We start from the raw sequence: 22,432 nt of genomic DNA, 5'->3' as shown, positions 1-22,432 counted from the left end.
CTCAAGATAGTGAGTTCTCTCAACATCTGGAGGTTTAAAAGTGTGTGGTACTTCTCCCTTTACTCTCTTTCTCCTGCTCCACCATAGTAAGACGTGTTTGCTTCCTCTTCGTCTTCTGCCATATTGTAAGTTTCCTGAGGCCTCTCAGCCATGCTTCCTGTGCGGCCTGCAGAACTGTGTGCCAATTAAACCTCTTTTCTTCATAATTTTCCCAGTCTCAGGTATGTCTTTATAGCAGTATGAGGACAGATGAATACACCTTACTCCCCCAATATCTTTCAACTTTGGCTTCTTATTCAGGTCCTAGCTCAAGTGCTGCCTCAAAGAGATCTTGTCTAAATACCCCTTTCCTCACCGTACCCCCAGGCATTCTTTGCCAAGTCATTTTGTTGTTGTTGTTGTTGTTGTTAATTTCCTTTATCTGAAAATGCCTTGCTTACTAATTTCTTTCTTGTGCCTTGGATTTGTGATTGTAATTATAGAATTAGGTTCCATTAGGACAGTGCGGGGATCTATCTTGTCCACTGCTCTAACACTGGTGCCTAGCATTTTGCCTTGCAAATAGCAAGCAGATGCTCAATAAATATTTATTGAAGATGAAGGAACAGTGCCGTGGGGAGTAACCATGGCCATCGGGGAAGCTTCACGGTAATTCTTACACCAATGCTTGATGGATCCCATTTAAGATATAGGATTAATATCAAAGAAATGCCAATCAAAACCACAGTGAGATGTCATCTCACACCAGTCAAAATGCCTGTTATTAAAAGTCAAAAAACAAGAGATGTTGGCAAGGCTGCAGAGAAAAGGGAATGCTTTTACACTGTTGATGGGAAAACAAATTAGTGTAGCCACTGTGGAAAGCAGTTTGGAGATTTCTCGAAGAACTTAAAACAGAACTACCATTCAACCCAGCAATCTCGTTATTGGGTATATATCTGAAAGGAAACAAATGGTTCTACAAGACAGATACATATACTTGTATGTTAATTGCAGCGCCATTCACAGTAGAAAGACATGCAACTCAACCTACACGCTCATCAACGGTAGACTGAATAAAGAAAACATGGTACATATAAACCACAGAATACTACACAGCCATAAAAAATGAAATCATGTTCTTTGCAGCAACCTAGATGCAGCTGGAGGCCATTATCCTAAGCAAATTAATGCAGTAACAGGATTCAAATACCACACCTTCTCAGTTATAGGTGGAAACTAAACATTCAGTACTCATGGACATAAAGATGGCAAAAATAGACACTAGGGACTACTAGAGGGGGCAGAGAGAGGGGAGAAAGGGTTGAAAAACTAACTTTAAGGTACTGTGCTCATTACCTGGGTGGCGGGATCATTCATATCTCAAACCTCAATACCGTGCAATATAACCAAACCTGCACATGTATCCCCTGAATCTAAATAAAAATTGAAATTATAGTAAGAGCAAACAACAAAAGCCAAACAACAAAGCAAGTTGTGCTTCCAAAACAAATCAAACAAACCAAAAAGGCACAAAGTAAAATCTATAATCTCCTTCTGCTCCTATTTTCTTGAGGCTACCACTGTTGACCCCCTGGTATGCCATTCCACCTGGTTCTCTACTCTCTCACCAGTTCCACCTCACAGACATACAGAGAGGGGCAGCTTCTTTTTGTTTCTTTGCTTTAAACTGTTGTTAATGCCATCTTACAAAGTCTGATTTGTAATATGCATATTATCCTATAGATTTCTTTTCCCTCTTGACAAAAGGACATCCTTGTGGACATCCTTCAAGACAATAGATATAGTTCTAACTAGAATTTTAAATAGGTACATTATATTTCATATTAAACATGTACCACAGGCTAGGCACCATGGACCACACTTATAATCCCAGCACTTTAGGAGGCCGAGGCAGGAGGATCACTTTAGCCCAGGAGTTGAGACCAGCCCAAGGAAAACAGGGAGACCCATCTTTAAAAAAAATTAAAATATAAGCCAGGCAGGGTGGCACAAGCCTGTGGTTCCATCTACTCAGGAGGCTGAGGTGGGAGGATCACTTGAGACTGGGAGGTGGAGTCTGCAGTGAGCTGTGATTGTGCCACTGCACTCTTGCCTGGGCTACAGAGCAAGACTGTGTCTCAAAACAAAAAACAAACAACCAAAAAGCAGCCATAGTTTTTTTTAAAAAACACACAGCATTAGCACAAATTGGGGACAAGTGGAAGAGGGAGTTGAAGGTTTTCACCTTGATGGAGTACATGGGTGTGAGACCATTTGCATAGAGAACAGAAAATAGCCCCAGCTATCCAAGGGAGATGGTAACCAGTTTTGGATTCACTGAGTTTATGATACCTGTGGGTCCTTCAGGTAGAAATGTGCTGTGGACACTTAGACAAAGGGAAAGATGTCTGTGTTAGAGAGATTTCTGCTGCTGTTAAGCAACTTGGGAGAGCTGCCAGTGAACTACATCTGTGCATAGATTCTTCAGAAACTAAAAATAATTTTTTTTTTGGTGGGGAGGGGTAATTTATGGTACGTTTTGTGAAAATCACTGAAAGTGTGCTCAGACTTTAAAACATGAAAGTAAACTTTTAAAAGCTTAAATCCAGTTTATCTCGCTAATTTCTTTCATAAAAATCTTCCTTCATATTCTGTCTAACCTCAGATCAGCCTAACTCAAGTTGAAATCAAAATTTCTGACTGCTTAGATTCCTGAAGATGTGTTTATGTGTTACCAGTTGAGGCTTTCTTCACGTGTGCATTCAAATTCTTAAGGTGGGAGGAGTGTTAAAGTAAATTGCAGTTTATGAAAAGTAGACAAAAAGAATTCAGGACATTTAAAACTGTATAACTGTACAAAGTAAATTTGTTGACAAAAGGAATGAAGAAGTTTCAGAACTTAACAACCAATGAAGAATTACCACCCATATGATTTATGACCAAGAAAAAATGCTTTCCTTGCCAAGCCCTTCTGAGGAAAATTCACTCACCCACCCTTTCTTGGGACTTTGGCCCTTCTCCCTCACCAGAACCAGAAGGAAACCCAGTTCCATGGAGGAGAAATCAGTGAACTGACTATTTGAACCTGAGGTTATGGGGAGGAAACAGAACTCTAGGGGATGGCAGGAGAAAGAGGGAAGAGACAGAGGGTTAGGATGGCCTATTTGACAAAGGGAGCAGGGGACTCAAGAAGAGAGATTTTTGGATATCTACCTGAAGTAGACTCGGAATGTGGGAAGCAGCCGAAGGTGGATAAGAGCGAGTAACATTGCCCTTCCCTTCACGCTTGTGTTCTTGGTTCTCTAACCATAAGATTTGTCTCTCTAATGAATAGCAGAGGCCTTTCATTACCCTTTCAACTCTTCAGGGCACAGTTAAGGGATTATAGCTGGAAGTTTTAAGACACTGACATTTTGGTGAAAAATGAGGCAAATCCATGCAAATGGAAACTTGACAATTTTTCTTGGAACTGTCCTGATTTCAACTTTTAATATGAACAGTCTCAGAATTCTCTTAGGTCTTCCCAATAACAGAGTCAAATTCTTACTGTTTTATTATGATACCTTTGAGGATCAACCAAAGTAAAACTTTACAATGTTTTTAAAAAAATGACTAGGACACATTTTGACTCCAGCAAGTTGTGTAATTTAGAATGAAAAGGCTATATACAACCCTGAAATCAAGATGAACTTGAAGTTATGAAGTGCACTTTTAAAAGGAACTGTAATAATATGTAAATAATTATATATGTGTGAAGTGGGGAGAAGGAACCTCAGTTTTTTAGTTCTGTTTTCTAACAATATTTCATTATCAGTATGTGGTGGAGTAAATGGCAAGTGGTGTGGTTCAAAACCAGTTGTGAAATAAATTAATCACCTAAAAAAAATCACAAGCTGATTTAGGAAGTGTAGGTGCCATTTTTACAAATTGTTCTGCCTGAAGAACCATTTCATACCTGGAAAATGCTAGAATTTAATGGATAGTAAAATGAAGATGAGTCAGCAAAAAAAATCAAGAAGGAGAGGTCAAAGAAGAAACCAAGGGAACCAAGTGAAGCCAAGAAATAAAGAGATATCAAGGATGAAGCCCTAATCATGTCCATTGGATCTGCAAATTTCTAGGCTTCTAGGCACAGCAATGAAGGTGAGCATGACGGTTAATAGACAGAATTCTGGAGCCAAACTTCTCCAGTGGAGCTGGGTTCACATCCCAGCTCCACTGCTTACACTATGTTAAGTAATGGGTTGGCTTAACCTTTCTCCACCTCAGTTTCTCATTTGTGAAGTAAGGATACTAACGATACCTATGTCACAGAACTGACACACGGGCGATATAGTTCTTGAGCTAACAGTGCCTGTACATGGAGGATGACTGCTTTAAATGCAACTTTATGAGAAATGAGGGCTTATGCAGTCTAGTCATGATTTAGACCTGGGGTCTCCAACCCAAAGGTGCAGACTGGTACTGGTCTATGGCTTATTAGGAATCAGGCCATACAGTGGGAAGTAAGTAGTGGGTGAGCAAGCGTTACTGCCTAAGCTCTGCCTCCTGTCAGATTAGTGGTGGCATTAGATTCTCATAGGAGTGCAAACCCTACTGTGAACTGCACAAATGAGGAATCTAGCTTGTGCATTTCTTATGAGAACCAAATGCCTGGTGATCTGGGGTGGAATGGTTTTCTCCCAAAACCATACCCCCAACCTTCCATGGAAAAATTGTCTTCCAGGAAACCAGTCCCTGGTGCCAAAAAGGTTGAAGACTGCTGATTTAGACAGTCCAATCAGTGTTATTAACTAGAGCTGTGATCCTATGTAAATCCCTTCATTTTTTTCTACCTCTGCTTCCTCATCTGTGAAATAGGAATAATAAAATCAGGTTCTCATAGCTTGTGAGATACATATTGAAATATTTTTATAAGTTAGAAAGTGCAACAAACATATGAAATTATTATTAAAAGCAAACACCTTCATAATTCCTTGTGTGTGTACTTCTATGAATTCCAGGGGACCATACCATCTAATGTCTGAAGTTTCTGGCAGGGGTTTACCTTCTGGGGTATCATTACAAGAATGAAAATGTTACCTTAACATTTGAAAAGAAAAACCTCATTATTATTTTTTTAAGAGCCTCATTCTAAAGGGAAATATTTTTTGCCTTTGATATAGTTTGGTTGTGTCCCCATCCAAATCTCATCTTGAATTCCCACATGTTGTGGGAGGGACTTGGTGGGAGGTAATTGAATCATGGGGGCAAGTCTTTCCCGTGCTGTTCTCGTGATAGTGAATAAGTCTCACAAGATCTGATGGTTTCATAAAGTGGAGTTTCCACGCACAAGCTCTCTCTTTGCCTGCTGCCATCCATGTAAGATGCGACTTGCTCCTCCTTGCCTTCTGCCATGATTGTGAGGCCTCCCCAGCCACATGGAACTGTAAGTCCATTAAACCTCTCTTTCTTTTGTAAATTGCCCAGTCTCAGATATGTCTTTATCAGCAGCATGAAAACAGACTAATACAGCCTTCAATCAGCCCTTTCTTTTTGGGCCAACCTCCTCCTTCCATCTCTGCCTCTGAACTGAAGCAACGTCACAACTAGTGGTCAGCTGAAGAAGGTGCCTAAATGGAGTGCCTGAAACCATAACCCTGGATGCTGCAGGCCCTATTGAATCCTAAGATCTGAGGCTAAGGTCAATGGAACAGGATAGTATTTTACTTAGCTGTCAAGATGCTTGAGTTAACTTCAAAATTATATTTAGTATGTATGGAATTTGTTTTAACCATGGCATCATATCAGGGGATATGTAAATCTAGAAGTATTTTTTGTTAATCCACCTCTGGGTTGGTAAGACAAGCACTACCTTGTCTATAACCAAACAGTATATATGTTACCAGCTTCTTAGAGCATGTTTCTGCATTTCCTCAGTGTTACAGAAAATACCCATTTGTAATTGTAAAATTCAAAATTCTTTTGGGGGGAACAAACATTCTACTTTGTTTAAGCAAATTCGTAAATACAAATAAGCATGTGCGTGTGCACACACACTCACACAAACACACACATACACGCACAGACGTACTGGGTTTTTTAAATAATTCTTTTTCTTGTTTTAGAACAGCATTAACTACCAGTATTATTTTTACAGTTTTGTACTGCGATGCAGATCAGTTTTAAGGCAAGCAGAAGGATAATTTTAAAATATGTTTCATATGGTCTGTTTTGCGTGGTAGGATAATCTGGATAAATCTTCCTTTGAGACATTCCTTTCATTTATCTCTTTGTTTCTGCAACAACCTCCTTGTTCTTCACCTCCAGGAGGACAAACTTTACTTTTCCAGGGATTTACAATTATTTCCAGATGTTGAGTAAAATACAAGATTGAGAGCACTATAATTTTCAAACGTTCCTCACCTCTTACATTTGTCCTTTATCTTTTAAATGCACTGTTCATCATATTTTAGAGTTATGTAGGTTGTAAGTCCTCCTGTATTTGCTTTTACATTCATATTTCAGTTTGCTAAGCTTACATCTTTTTTTCCTCCTCTCATTGTCAGCATCCCCGACGTCGATGGCTGAGTGCTTGATATTTTGTGTTCCTCCCTGAGACTTACTGAATTCTCTAATACGAAGGCGCTGAACATACTCTTGGTGTGGGTTTCTCAGTGGTGAAGGGGAGAATCTCTCATCTGTGCTGCCTTCAGCAGCTGTGTAAATACAGCTGGAAACTTGAAAGTGGACAGGGTCAATTGTAAATCGGTTTCCTTTCCCTTATGTGTTTTGGAATGCTGTTCTGAGAAAAACGAGCCGTGAATTTGAATTGAGCCCTCCTGACTTCAACTTTTATACACATATGTAAGCGACCTTCTGGGTTTGGGTAAAGCCCTGGACATATAACTTCCTTAGCTTCAGGCTCTTCCTCAGACTTTGTTTTGTAGAAAACAGAAAATACAGGAAAAGTGCCTATGGGAGGATCAGTGGGTGACACTGAGTTCAATTTATACCTGTTGAGTATATAACCCACATATTCAATGATGTTCCAGTAGCTATCTTTGAGTAACTCTCTTATCACCAGCTCCCATTTCATCATGCTTTCTTCCTGTTATGGGCTGAATTGTGTACCCTCCTCCCACACACCACCCCCAAAATGTACATGCTGAAATCTGAACTCTCAGTACCTCCGACTGTGACTGCATTTGGAGATAGGGTCTTTAAAGAGAGAATTAAGGTAAAATGAAGTCATATCCGAAACCTTATGACAAATGCAAATAGTACAAATCCTTTACTCTTCCACATGTTTGCTGCAAGGGGGGTCTATTAGTTTCCCAGGGTTGCCATAAGAAAGTACCACAGACCGGGGGACTTAAACAACAGGCATTTATTTCTTTACAGTTCTAGAGACTAGAAGTCTGAGATCTAAGGTGTCGCTGGGGTTGGTTTCCTTGGTGTTAGATGTCTTTCTTCCCATGTCTTCATGTGGTCTTCCCTCTGTATGTGTCTGTGTCCTAATCTCTTCTTAGAAAGACACTAGTCACTTCAGATTAGAGCCTGACCATATGACCTCATTTTACCTTAATTATCTCTTTAAAGACCCTATCTCCAAATGCAGTCACAGTCGGAGGTACTGAGAGTTCAGATTTCAGCATGTACATTTTGGGGGTGGTGTGTGGGAGGAGGGTACACAATTCAGCCCATAACAGGAAGAAAGCATGATGAAATGGGAGCTGGTGTTAAGAGAATTACTCAAAGATAGCTACTGGAACATCATTGAATATGTGGGTTATATACTCAACAGGTATAAATTGAACTCAGTGTCACCCACTGATCCTCCCATAGGCACTTTTCTTCCTGTATTTTCTGTTTTAGGAAATCCCATCATCATCCAAGCAGTCACAAAGCCAGAATCTAGAATCATCTTAGATTTTTTTTCTCGAGCTAATCTGCCATGCTTTGTGAACCCATAATGAGTCCTGCAATTCTACCTCCATAATGCAACTTGACTCCTTCCCTCTTTTCCTTTCCCATGGCCTCTATCTTAATTTGGGCCATTAATAATTACTCACTTGAATTGCTCTAATATTCTCCTAAATTGAATTAATTTCCTCAATTCTGCCCCTTCTCCATGCTCAAATCCATCCTCCAAATTACTCTCAGAATAACCTTCCCTGGAAAAAAAAAAAATCTTGTCATATCACTTTCAGATTACATTTCTTCAACAGTTTTGTATTACTTTAATAATAGCATTCAAATTTCTTAAGCATGAAGTATAAATCTTTCCCTTCAGTCTGATTGGTTGAACTTAGGTCACCTGCTTATTAGCCCATTATCAGATCTAAGTAATTCAATACACTGATTCGCTAAGATAATTAGAATCTACTCCTCGGGGTCACCATCCCTGGATCTAGCAGGCTGTATAGGGATGGATGGAGATAAGGACAAAAATCAAGATTTCGTTAAGGAGAAGGAAAGGGATAATGGATGTTACATATGCGATGAACAATGTATACTGCAATCTGTTCCTTCATGGAATTTATAGTCTAATGGTGAAGACAGAAAAATAAAGTCCAAGTTCAGGTGTAGGGTGATAAGGACAAGTGTAGAGTTCTGTACATGGTGCACTGTGACCACAAAGACTCCTTTCTAAATGAGATTAATAGTTCAAAGAAAGTTTCTTAAAAGGATGGTGATGCCCAAACTGAATTTGAGAAGAAGGAGCAGGAGTTAGTAAATTGAAGAAGTGGGAAAGGGACCTTCCAGCAGGACGAATAGCATGTGGAAAGGCTCAAGGGTTGTGCAACAGTGTAACTCACTGCAGAAGTGCCCTCATTCAGTCTGACCAGAGAGGACAAGAGGTGAGGCCAGAAGGAGAGGCAGGGTCCATCAGGAAACATCATATAAGTTTTGTTCTATAAAGCAGTCTATAATACCTATTGCTACTGTATATGTAGTGTTAACTTATATGCTAAACACTGTACACAGTTTCACATAACACAACAATTTGGCACTATGGTATAAACTCCTATTGAAAGATGAAGAAACAGACTAAAAGGTTAAATGACTTATCCAAGGCCACATAGAGCTGGCTCTAACCACTTTTCTACTAACCTTTTACCTGGAATTCAAACTCATGGAACTGGTTACACCAAGCAACGACACTGACCAAAAATTGAAGAAGTTGCAGGAATATATAGATTTGAGATACATTTAGCTATATTCAGGAAATACTTGAGAATGAAATAGCTGAGGGAGAAGAAAAATCCTATGTCTAAAGTACATCCTCTTCTACTGAGCAAATCCTCTGAGGGACTATGCTTTGACATACTTGCCAGGGACAGAACCCAAGAATCAGGTTCTGACCCAGGGTTTTTATTTTCTTATACCATCTGGATGTCATCAGTCATCAGTCAAATTTCCTAGCTCATGATCTGCCTCTGCCTCTGCTCAGAAGGTCCCTTTTCTCCTTCAACTTGCTGACTCTTTCTCATTCTTCACAAATTCAGTTTAGGCCTCACCTCCCTTAGGAAACTTTCTTCGAACTACTGGTATGATTTAGAAAGGAAATCTTGCAACCACAGCGAACCCTGTGCAGAACTCTACAATCATCCTTATGATACTGCACCTTAACTTTGGCTTTGGCTGTCTCTCTACCCCTTCACCCCAGATGACAAATTCCATAAAGATAAGGACATTGCCTACTTCCCCTTCCTCCTCCCTACGAAAATCCTGATTTGGGTCAGGTCTCTGTCCCTCTTCGAAGGAAGCACACATAACTCAAGGGAGGCTACCTCTTTCCACCTCAGGAAATGGATCTGATTGTTAGAGCCAGTGGTTCTCAATCAAGGATGAGTCTCCCTTACCCCTTAGAACATTTGACAGGGTCTGGATACATATCTGGTTGTGACAACTGGTGTTTCCTACAGGCATCTGATGGGTAGAGGCCAGAGATGTTGTTAAACATCGTACTATGCACAGGACAGCCTCACCCTCCATCCTCACCCTGTTAGAGAACTATCTGGCCCCTAATGTCAATATAACTGAAGGGTTGAGACATCTTAGCTGAAGTCAGTCTTTGTGTGACTTTGCTTCCTGACTGGTAATGGCTTAGGCATAATTATGTGCCCTAAATGATCAATCACAGTGAAGTGAAGGACTGATATTCTATGATTGAGAGATAGATGATAAGGTTAGAAAGTCAGACCGTAGTCACATTATGGCAAAATATGGCCTTTATCCTGTAATGGAGCAGGGGATACCATGATTAAAAAGAAATTTTAGAAGAGTGGGTCTACCGTACCACCTACAGGATAGATGGAAGGGGGCAGAACATGGCAGCTAGGACTGTGAGACAGCTATAGCTACAGTTTGGGTGAGGTGACATGGCATGAGTTTCTTATATATCCTTAAGTGATTAGCACAGCCCCCTACACCTAGAGGAGACTCAAGAATGTTTCTTGGATAGTTGGATGATAACCATTTTCTGGAACACAACAGATAAAGAAGCTATGAATCTGACCCAGTGTTCTTTTTTGTTTGTTTTGTTTTGTTTGTTTGTTTTTGAGACGGAGTCTTGCTCTGGGGTGCAGCGGCACGATCTCAGCTCACTGCAAGCTTTGCCTCCCGGGTCCACGCCATTCTCCTGCCTCAGCCTCCCGAGTAGCTGGGACTACAGGTGCCCACCACTACACCCGGCTAATTTTTTGTATTTTTAGTAGAGACGGGGTTTCACCGTGTTAGCCAGGATGGTCTCGATCTCCTGACCTCGTGATCCACCCGCCTCGGCCTCCCAAAGTGTTGGGATTACAGGCGTGAGCCACCACGCCTGACACAGTGATACTTAAAAATCTGTCACTGAATGTCTATGGTTACAACGAAGAAAAATTGGCCAAGAGAGGTGACTTGTGCCTGTAATCCTAGCACTTTGGAAGGCCGTAGTGAGGACTGCCTGATTCTAGGAGTTTGAGACCAGGCAACATAGGCAACATGGTAACTTGGTGAGACTCCATTTCTTAAAAAAAAAAAAAACACAAACAAACAGAAAGGAAAGAAAGAAAGAGAAAAATTAACATTTCTCTGTGTTTTGAAAGAACATCTTAGGGAAGTTTTACATAAACGTTAAAGTCCCTGTATATGTATGCATGTGTATGTATGTTTCCTCCTAGATGCAGCTTTTGAATAAATATTACTGGGATAGATTTTTGGTAGTCTTTGATTTGATGATGTGCCCTTGGGGTTCTTTTCCGGCCTGACCCTGAGGTGAATGCCAAAGATCTCAATGTTGAGGTGCCCTTGAGCAGTGTGTTGGGATTCCAGACTCGCAGAGCAGCCCCCAGGCCTCTCCCCTCTCCCACCACCCAGCCTATGCCTTACACCTTCCTTCCGGTACTTCCCTGGCTGGTGAACTGACCTGAAGGGGTCAAGGGAATTTGTTGAATTTTATATTTCTTCCCTTTGTTCCTACCTGTGGCTGCCAAATAATCTTATTTTTGCAGGAAAATGACTGTGAAGTTTTAGATTAATTCAGAGCTTTCAGTATGCTTCTTAAACCTCACACCCAGTGCAGTCTAATAGGCATTTGTTGTAGCAATGGCTTTGTAGTTTTTAAGGCGACCTATAGTCCCAGCAACAAGCAGAGAATTCAATGCATTCTTTTAGAATTGTTAGTGTAAAGTATTGCTTTTTAAGGTTTGCTATTTCGCTACCCAGTATGTTAAATCCAAAACATCAAGAAATTCTGTAAACACATATTTAAAAATTAAGTTTCGTAAATTTGCCTTATTTTCTTTGTTACAATGGAAAACATTGCTTCAGTGATTGGGGGAAAAGTGGATAGCAAATTTAGAAGACACTATGATCCTTTATATCTCTTTCTTGGCAAGGCAATTTAATTAGGAAATAATCTTCCCTTTAACATCTGACAGTTACCATAAAATGATATCCTGCTTTGTTGGCAACAGAACCAGTTTATTTGAGTTTGTTGCAAAATTTGAGCTATTACATTACTATGAAAATATAGATTTTAAATAAGAAAGACGAGTTTACAAAAATCAGAAATGGCAAAGCACTTTAGTTTTCAAAGCAATCCTCGATTTTAAAAAACACAATTTCAGAGGGGCAGGCAGTGGGGGAGCATGTAGGGAAGGAGAAGGAAGCCACAGGGGAGTATGTCTTGGGCCGATCATGCCAGGCCGCAGCTCTGGCTGGCTGTGCGCGTGTGACTGTGTGCACGTGTGTGTGTGCACGCGCAGCCACAGGACCTCTGGGCCTGGCCTTCGGGGGCGCTCCCCGCCCCGGGCTTCCCCGCGGAAGGGAGTGGGGCGCGCGTACCCTGCCCAGGGGCAGGGTCCGACCTGGGCCGTGTGCAAATGCATGCTGCGCGGGCTCTTTGTGTGTCTGCGTGCGGCTCCGCGCCGCCGCGGGCACCATTTTCTGCTTCGCTCAGGACAGGCACATAAAAGGAAGGCGGCTGCCGCCCGTCGCCGTCCTCTTTTCCTCAGATGCCCTCTGCTGCAGGTTTATTATTACAGTACGGGCCGCGCCGCCTCTCCCCACGGCCCTGGCGGGCCGCCGGACTGTGCAGCACCCTGGCCGCCTTCACGCCTGGCGCGCCCCCAAACCGCCTCCTCCGCCTCCTTATTTGTCTGAAAAGCAACCGCACGTCGAGGCGGAGAGGCTGGCCGGGGGTGGGGAGGCAGGCTGGGGGTTTGCGCGCGCCCTGCTCCCTGGGCGGGGCCGGAGCGCAGAGCTGCGGGTCCGCTTTGTCTCTCCGGGGCGCCGCGCAGCGCAGTGGGGGCAGCGCGGCGAGCGGGGCGCCTGGGGCGCGGGTGCAGGGTGTCGGGGCGCGCGCGCCTGTTGGCCGCTCGCCGACGGGGCCCCGAGCAGCCGATTCCTGCCGAGTAAGCAGTCTGGCTCCTAGGCGGCTGCACAGTGGCAGCAAGGCTGGGGCGCTGGCTCCGCGCCAGCTCCATCAGAATTAGCTCATTGTTCACTAGCACACTAGCGGGAGAGAGAGGGAAAGGGAGAGAGAGAGACTGTTAGAGAAAGAGAGAGACACACACACTCTTGGAGAGAGAGCGCGAGGCAGGGAGATCATCTCCTCCTCCTTTTTCCAAGGCTGCACTTCTTGGAAGTGAAGCCGGTTTGGGTTTTGTTTCCCTTCCCCCTCCTCCCTCCTCTTCCTCCACCCCTTTCCCCTCCCCCCTCCCTCCCCCAATCCCCCCTCCCCCCCAAGCTGTCTTTCTAGCATGTTGCCCTTTTTCAACCACATTTGTGTTTCAGGTGTAGAGAGGAGAGAGTGAACAGGGAGCGGGGCTTTTGTCTGTAAGTATATGCCATTCCTATCCCCGGCTGGGAGCGCTGCTTTCTCTTTTGTGTCGATTCCTTGCCGTTGCTCTTAGCTGGACCCTTCAACCCTGCAGAGTTCATGCTTCTTCCCTCTAAATTTTAAAGACCTGAAGCGTGTACCTTGGAGAAATTCTGGCATTTTGGTCGTGCTGCATTCAGGCTGGAATTTGACTTGGGTTTTTTTCCTAAAATGCACAAGTTTAGAGGGAGAAATGAATTCTTTTGGGAAGGGGTGGGGTTTTGTGCTTGTTGGTATGGTTAATTTTGTTCTTCTTGCTCATAAAGCATTGTTAGAAACTGTTGTGTTTCTTTGCATTAAATGCACTTTGGTGCATGCAAGCTTTTCCAACCCTTTTATAAAATGAATTTGTGCCCCTCCGTCCTTACACTTGATTACTCTTTCAATGCTGCTGCTTCCGAGGGTCTTCTTAGGCATTCGATCTTGCAGCACTTTTTTCTGCATTTTCTTATAAAGCAGTTGAACTTTGGGGGGGAGGGCCTTAAAAATAAATGACTGTTTTCTTCTTGGTGATGGTAATAATCTGATTTGCATTTATGTGTATCTATAATAACCTTATAGGAAAACTCTAAGAGCGAATGATACCCTTTGTGAGAACTTTTAGTTTCTCCATTCATCTTAATTTTTGTCATAACTGTTAACAAAAGAGCTGCCTTCTGATAACATAAATGTTGAGGGTAAATCACTGCAGCAGTATGTGCATTAATGTTTATTTGGTTTAGGGAGAAGGACAAATGGTGTATATTCCTGACTCCCCCCCCCCCCCCCCCCGCCGTGTAGGGTTTTTTTTTTTTTTTTTTTTAAACACGGAAGGTTATGTAATGCAGTGCCATTTCCAAAAATATCCACTCTGAGGCATTACACTACACGGTGGAAGGCTGATTCCTATTCTGTCGTCTTGATTGCAAATATACTGCCAGTAGTATGTCTGGGAACAAAGAGCAGCCAGAAAACAATCTATTTTTATCACTTGGTTCTACTTTTAAGTTGCTAAACCTTTTGAACTCATGCAATTTAAAGATGAACTAAACACTAAGAATAGCCCAGGACTCTGCAAAGCCAAGTACCAGGGATTCCTTTGTCCCCTAGTTAAGCCTATAGGCCACTTGGAAAGCTCTTTTAGAAATCCCAGTAGTTAACAATAATTTGCATATAACTTATGTTAACCACAGAAAATGGTTATTCGTCTGTAGCCTCTAAAGAGGCGTTTTTGGTTTGCTGACCTGTGGTGAGGCGATGTGTCTACTGTATTTAAACATATTTTGCAGGTTGGTCTCCCTGGACTGAAGAGAGGGAGAATAGAAGCCCAAGACTAAGATTCTCAAAATGGTAAGACTTGGTCATCAGAGGAGATTCTCAATACTTCTTACCAATCTATTACATATAAATATCAACCACCCATCTTCATCCGCCTCAACCCTTCATTGTTCTACACCCCATCTGACCTTTAAAAGGTTCTATCTCCAGCTCCTGGGAGCGTTGCAGTACAGCAATTTATGTGAATTGGATGTGGCAAATTAGTTCTTTTGACTTGCAGTTATTTTGAATAGAAAACTAAAATTCCTCTTTCAGAAGTGAGGATTTATTTAATTTGAACAACAGAAACTATTCGGTTCTTTAAGAAGAGTGATGTGTTGTGACACGCAAGGAGGTGGTGACAGCAGTAGGGCTCAAACAAAGCTTTGGGTCTTAGAGCTAGTTCGAACTTATCCAAAACTGAGGAGTCTGTCTCCCTGATCAACAGCTACTGCATATGCTATCCTTTAAAGCAATATAGATGAAAAGGATGAATTTTTATATTTATGTACCCCATCTATTTAAATACAATTACTGTTATTTTTCTTGATTTATAACTTCATTTATGAGAGACATGCACTCAATTTTAGAAGTCAAGCATGTTAACCTCTAAATAATAGTATAACTATTTCTGACAAAGCTTATGATCCACAGAGAATGCAGTTTAATGTTTGATTACTGATTAAAGAAACAGAAGGAATACACATTAAAAGCAGCTGAATAAGTGTATTAATCATCTATGAAAAATTTCCTCTTTGGAAATAAGATGAACTAAAAAAAAATAATAGAAATGTCATAAAACTTTTTAGTGAAGTACAGAGTGTCCTACTGCAGATGTTTATACTCTTTAAAACACCTCTTTGTCACTTAGAATGTGTGATATCCAAATTTAGTTTTAGTTTTTTTTTTCTTTGAAATGAGGGTGGAATTTAATGAATCAAAATTTAATCTGATATCTTTGATGTTTTCTTTGAGAACAACCCAAGTATAAGCTTCCAAGGAGGAAAGTGAATCAGGCAGTGAAATGAGTTCAGTTTGATTTTTATTAACAAGTGTTTTATTTTTTGTGTATGCCTCACTTGCCATTTCAACAAGTGGGTATCAAAGCACCACATGGACCTTGTTGGAAAATGATCAAATTAAGGAACTTGAGGTAGAAAGACGAAAGAAGTGAACATAAAATTAAGCTAATCAATGGATTTTGTGCAAATGGTTCCTAAATTCATATTAAATTCTTAATTAGCTGTTGTCATAGAATAATAGGATGGTAATAAAATCAACTGCTGTAAAGTATTTGTGTTTACTTATTTTTTTTACTGTGACTGGCCACATCACCTTGCCTCCAAGCTCTTTATCTCAGAACCTTACCTACTTTCTGTGACCATAAATAGATCACAAAGGTTCATGTATGTTGCAATATGTCAGGTGACCAGTTTAAACATAAATATGACTACTGACCCTGCCAAAACTAACTCTATAGATCAAGCTCAAAGAGTAAGATATCATGGTTCTGTAGTAGTAAGTAGAATGAGCTTTGTAGAAGGTAAGCATGCCTGCCAAAGCTGAGAGTGGAAGTTGGAACCATTTGAATGCAGAAAAGCAGATGGAAATTATTATTACATGTTAATTTTTTTGCAGTTATCGTTTATGTATGGTGGCAGAATGGAAAATCACAATTTGTTGCTCCGGGAAGGATTTTTACTCATGAAAAAATTCTTACAACTTTTTGGTGATCCTTTCATCAAGATGTCAGTCCCTTTTGGCACAAGCCCATTGCCTGAAATGAAACCACTGACAGTTATTGTCTGTGGGTGATTCCAAGTAACTTTCTAGCAATTCTCTTTTTCCGGAAAGTCTAGATCTTAAAAGTCCTTGCACATATTAATGTAAAAACAAGTTTCACTTTTTTTTTTTTTAAGAAGTGATACTAGAGGTGTCTTGTATCTCCTCTTTCTCCCTTTTGGCAAAATCAAGTTAGTTTTCTTTCCTTTATTAAAACTGGAATTACTTTGTGGACCTCTGTAACTGGCTTACTTAGAGTGAAGACTTAGCCCACATACAATAGAAACTGCTTCCAGTGAAGCAGTAGATTTAACTCCTGACACCTCTAGAAAATACATAAGCATGGCTTTCCTGTTAAACTTGCATTTCCAGTCACATAATTTAAAATGCTAAAGAAGATCTAATTTCAGTATATTTAACCTATTTAGTAAAGGGCTTATTTCAAATACAAATTTATAATCAGCTCATTTTAGCGTAAGAAATTATCTAGTAGATTCTAGAATTCGTAACACAGTGATTCAATATCTAGACTTTTTACATACCTAAAATGATAATGTTTTACAATAATGTGGAGACACTTAAGGATTCTCCAGTGCCTTCTGTATCATATATATTTATATATATGTATATAAAATCGTGCAGCTCTAGGAGGCACCAATCACATTGTGTTCTGTGTATGGGCCTCCTTGAGCACCACTGCAGGGAGTGCTATTTACATAAAGTTGTACATGGTGGCACCTGGGGTTGTGCAACTCAAGGGTACTGTTAAAAGTGTCAATTTTGAGTATAGTTTGCTGTATCTTAGTTGAACAGAACATTTTTTTCTATAAGTCATTCTCCAACTTTTTGTTTTCTAGTAAATATGCCTCTCCCATACCTCTCCCACCCTCACTTTTTTTTTTTTAATTAGCAGGATATTAAGTCTTCAGCACTTCTTTAATTTACATTTGTCTTTTTGCTAAATTTAAATTGCTATGATTGTATTTTACATGAGTTCTTACTATTTATTTAGGTATTCTATTTTAAAGGTACTTGCTTTGGATAAGTTAATGAGAAGAAAACAATTCAGAATGAGTAGATGATTCTATTGACTAGTTTGAAAAAAAAATTATTTAATCCAATGTCAAGGTTAAGTCCTGGTTTTCAACATGATTGCCTTCTACACAGTAAACTTGCCTCTCAGTGTGTGTGTGCCATGGACTCACAGTGACATAAGCATGGGCTCATTATGTTTTAACAGAGACCTAGAAATTGGAACAATATAAGTTCTCTTTAAGACTGATGCTGAGCTTTTAAAACAGATGAGTTGACTCCATTGTACCATTCATAGAGCTCTGCTTTCTGTACAGTTTGTGAAGTGGCATTCATGGGCTTACAAGAAGACTCTTTCAATAATCTCTCCATTAACATAAGGTTTCCTTGTTTAAAGAAAAAGACAAAGTTTGGGGAGGGATGTGATCCTATTCATAGCTTGGGCTTAGAATGTAAATATACCAATTGCTCGGTGACTCTTGATGGTGGAGATGCTGAGGAGTACCTAAGAGAGTAATTTTATATGGTACTGTCTTTTTCGCCACAGTTTCCAGTGAACAGTGAGGGGGAGAATTGGGAATCGTTTGAGGAATTAGGACAGTAGGGATAGTCTATTTGGGTTAAGCCCAGTCCAGCTTCCTCTTGAGCTATAGAGATAATTCAGGTAGGAAACGGTATTTGAGCAGCAGTCTTAGAATAAACAGCTGTTCCGAGTATCATTCCATTTTAACCTGATAGAGTTCATAAAAGATGTAAATCAGATCATCATAAATACACTGAAGAAATTCACTTTTTAAGTCCTGAGATGAATACTTCTAAAACAGGAAAATATACTTCTAAAATATGAATACTCTGCTAAACCAAATAAGCAATACCCAAATTTATCCTTGGCTATTAATGAATTTTATACTTTGAAGTATTAATTTACCTGGTCAGTTAAAGACCTGATGTGGCATTCAGATACACTGGGCTGACTAGGGATCCTTAGTGTAACTTCCTTGGTCCTTCCTTTTTTAAAAAAATTAATGCTGTTCCTGGATGGAAAGTCTTTTAAGGCCATATCCCCATAGCCAAAGTGAAATGGAGGGTTGAAATAATTATCTGAATAATTATGCTCAAAAAATTGATTTTGTCTGATTCATCTTGGTAATTCAAAATGTTGCTGGAGTGATGTAGGAGTGGGAAGGATTTGCCTGAATTATCTGTATAATTCCTGTGTTATACAAGAAAAAACTAGGGATAAGGAAATCTTAGCAGCAAATCCAATTTGAATATACCAGAGGAAAATGTATTGAATGTACTTGGATTGTGTCATCTTGGTTGATAAAGATATATTACAATATATCAATTTTAAAGGATTCCTCTACTTTGTACTGGATAGCAGCTTAATCATAAATTCTTAGTCCACATCTGTAGGAATTATGATTGCTAAAAATATTTATTGGGTGTAAATTTATTTGAAATGCATATTTCTAGAACATATTTTGTACCTAGGAAGAGCTTCAAGAATAGTTCATCTCAGTGGTGTAAAAAAATAGCAGTGATCCTGAAATTGATCCATTAGTGCAAAAGTATTAACAGCCTTAATGGTTTGGGACTTATGCATTAACATGGCTTTCAGCTAAATTCTAAATATCAATTCAGTTATTAGTAGTAATATCATGGTATTAACCAGGATGGCATTATTTGTTAGTTGGATCATATGCATTTCTTTCCTTGCTCAACTAAATTATAGGCTCCCAGAGGCTTTATAAACTTCATATCGTGCTTGGTAAAGTATTAAATATATGGTAGAAGCTCAATAAATATTTGGTCTATGCATATTAACGTCTATTAAGTTGGATTTTTAAAATTCATTCTTAATGATTTAATTATGTTTAGTTTTTGTAAACTAGAAGTAATTTGTATCCTTAACCTCTATTTTGAAAGAGGTAGGAAGCCAAAATGAATGCAATTTTAGTTTACACAGAAACTTATTTTCCATTATTAATGAGATAAAACAAAATGCGGTGAAACCATAAGGTGTGGCACTTGCCAAAATTACGTGGCTTGCAATGGCTAACCTTTCCCAGCTTCCAGAGTCACACTCTGGCAATGTGGTGCGATGCCATCTCTCTGGGTTGGATCCAGCTGTGGTATTTAAAGCTCACAGCAGCTTTTCCTGCAGCCTTTCCTGCAGCCTGGACCCAAGAGGAGCTTTACTCCCAGTATTGGAACTTTCTAGCCTTCACTTATTTCAGTAGAATCTATTTCTGTGATTCTGTGAGGTGCAGCATACTTAACAATGTAAAACAATACAATCTAGTGCTAAATGGTATGAGTGATGTTAGTGAGGACTGGGGATTGGGGATAGTGGAAAACTTATATTAAGAAGGTAGAAATTAAGCTGGAGTTAAAAGTTAAAATTAACTTTTATTAAGAAGGTAGAAATTAAGCTGGAGCCAGAAATAGCAAATATATGGCTATCTCCATCACTAACTTTTATACCTGTGGGAGACATTGCTAATCAGCCTTGACACTCATTATTATTCAGCCTGAGTATGATTTCAAAATCCTCAATACAGTGTTCCAGGATGCCATTAACAATTGATTGGAGTTGACACAAAACTTGAAACCTAGAAGTGGACTATTTGCTCCTTGAGAGTAAGTACTATGCTTTATTAAGCTTTTTATTTCTAGGACTTAGGACCAGTCCTTATATTGAGTGAGTGAAGAATTAAGAATATTTGGGTAGATTTAGATGAGAGAGAGGAGTATTCCAGATTAAAGGAGTGCATTAGAGAGTTAGGCTTGCAAGAGAGGATAATAAATACCTTTTTACTGTTATAGGGGAGATCTTCCTCCCTGTTTAGGACCTCTGTGCTGTCAAGGACAGACCTCAAAAACTAGACCTAGAAGTCAAGGACTTGATGTGCTAAGCAATAAGAAGCCACTGAGCAGGCATCTTAGAGATGGCCCAGGGCTCTCACTCAGGTTACCAACCTGTCTCAGGTTCTTTGCCTTTTGATTGTGCCTATCAGGAAAGAACACACACACTCACTCACTTACACTTTCTGGTTAAAGGCACAGCTTACTTTATTGCTCCCTCTCACTCGCCTTAGGCTGGAGTGGAGTGGTGGAGAGAAGAAAGGTCTCTAGCTAGAAGGAACTGGGAAGGGAAAAGGGAGCATGCTTGTCTTCTTTTTCTTGAGAAAGTGGCAGCACTTTCATTGGCATATCCCGGCAAGTTCAGCAGTGTCTGCTTGGCAGAGAGGATGTTGCTGACTTGCAAGCTCCCCGATAGAAGGATCATGCTTCCCTCCTGTGAGACTGACTGGGTGCTGGCATGTGCTAATCAGTTGCACCCCTATGTACCCAGCTGCTTTTCTCTTTCCATTTCTTCTCGATTAACCATACTTATTCAAAATGGAAGCCAACACTTATGTCATCACAATAAAATTGTTTACAATTTGAGGCCTACATGCTGTTACTAATGTAGTCAGTAGTCTGGTGATCAACCAAAGGGAATCTCATCACATGATACATGAAAATCGAGGAAAGCCAAGTCCAAGAGGGACTTTTTTTTTTCCCTGCAATCTCATTAACAGCACAGAATGTTACCTTAGAATACATCAGCTGCAAGATTTTCAGCATGAAATGATGTGACTAGCTCTTCTGATGAGGTGGTACTTGTCTGTAAATCTCTCAGTAAAAGTGACATAGGTAAGCATTGCTGCTTAAATTCTTTATGCCTTCTCCACCTCATACCTTACAAGTAATTTTTTTTTTTTACCTGCTATGTTTAGAACTTCCTAAGTTTTATTTCTGTGGCTTGACAGATATGCCAGGAACTATATTAATTAATCATTTATTTCTAGCTATAGTGGATTATATTTTCTTAGAGGGACCAGGCCACTTATTCTAAACCTGCCCCCAGGATTCCCTCCTTCTGTGCCTTTGCTTAACTTGGTTCTAGAAGGAATGCACCTCCTGACAAAATAAAGCCATCCTTCAAAACTGAATTAGAATGACAACTCCTCTCTGAAACTCACCATAGTACATCCAACAGGAATCTTCTTATGTTCCTCTGTATACTTATCACGCGTTTAACTTTCTTCTTGCGGCTGGCTTATTTCTGCATGTTTTTCTACCCTCCAAGTTTGTATACGTGATACAAGAATATTGACCACTTAATAACTGAGCAACACCTTTCCCTTTTTGGTAGCAGTTAAGACTGTAATGCCTCTTTTTTTTTCCATTTCCTCTATCAGTGGGATGGTGAATTCAGATGTAGAGATGTTTCATTACTGAGAGAGAACTCTCAGTAGCAAAATCCTAGAGAAATTGGTGTTGTCTTTCTACAAAGTGAAAGGAAACTCTAACTTTCACTGACATTTCCTAATGAGACCTTGGAATAGATCCTACACCATGAACCAGTCTGATCTGTGCTCCCATACCTAACTAGGATCTGGCACATCCTCAGTGATCAACAACTGTCTGTGGAATAAATGAATGAGTCAGTGGTCATGGATACATGACAATCTGCTATTTCTGGGCAGGACCAGGTGGCCCACTTCGGTGTCTACAATGAGTTATGGCCGGACACTGCACTGCTGTGATAGCTCAGTTATAAGGCAGTCCAGGAAATGAAATGAACATATACTGATGAACAATTTCCTACTGAAAAGAGCCTCTCACCGAACATTTTAGAAGGCTCAAATGTTTGGGAAGTAAGGAGGAAGAGTTAAGTGAGATCTAAGCACACTACAAAAACAACTCCTAAATTCTGTGTTCCTTTCTTTTGCACTCCTTTAGGCAGAGGAGGTCCTGAGAGTCCAGAAAGCTAGGTTGGTATGGTCTGCTGAAAGAGGAATCTCACTTTAGAGTAGTGCCACACATCATATCCAAAATATTGGCTGTGGGGCGCCATTATGCATGAGGGTATTAATGGTGCTTTTCCAGCGGGCAGCACAGTTTGTCTCAGTAGTCTGACTGAGGCAGTCATGACAG

The 22,432-nt window shown here is 40.3% G+C and overlaps 1 protein-coding gene across 6 annotated transcripts in view; it reads left to right on the top strand.

Moving 5' to 3' along the window:
* The window catches only part of NREP (neuronal regeneration related protein), a 236,410-nt gene that overhangs the window by 195,203 nt on the left and 18,775 nt on the right, over positions 1-22,432 (top strand). The window contains exons 1-3 of one of the 6 annotated variants that reach the window (XM_073994040.1): positions 12,332-12,483; positions 13,249-13,290; positions 14,602-14,662. The exons of 1 other annotated variant lie outside the window; for it this stretch is intronic. In XM_073994040.1, coding sequence (XP_073850141.1) covers positions 14,660-14,662 — 3 coding nt within the window. In that variant the 5' untranslated portion in view covers positions 12,332-12,483; positions 13,249-13,290; positions 14,602-14,659. Of the gene's footprint in view, positions 1-5,335; positions 5,411-12,331; positions 12,497-12,698; positions 12,867-13,233; positions 13,291-14,601; positions 14,663-22,432 lie in introns of those variants that run through there. 4 more of the 6 variants (XM_073994039.1, XM_073994038.1, XM_073994037.1 and 1 more) reach the window with 4 other exon arrangements.

Source organism: Macaca fascicularis, chromosome 6, assembly GCF_037993035.2.
Source record: "Macaca fascicularis isolate 582-1 chromosome 6, T2T-MFA8v1.1".
Classification (NCBI taxonomy): domain Eukaryota; kingdom Metazoa; phylum Chordata; class Mammalia; order Primates; family Cercopithecidae; genus Macaca; species Macaca fascicularis.
The sequence above is the reverse complement of the archived record's forward strand: the minus strand, read 5'-3'. Positions and strand labels throughout refer to the sequence as shown.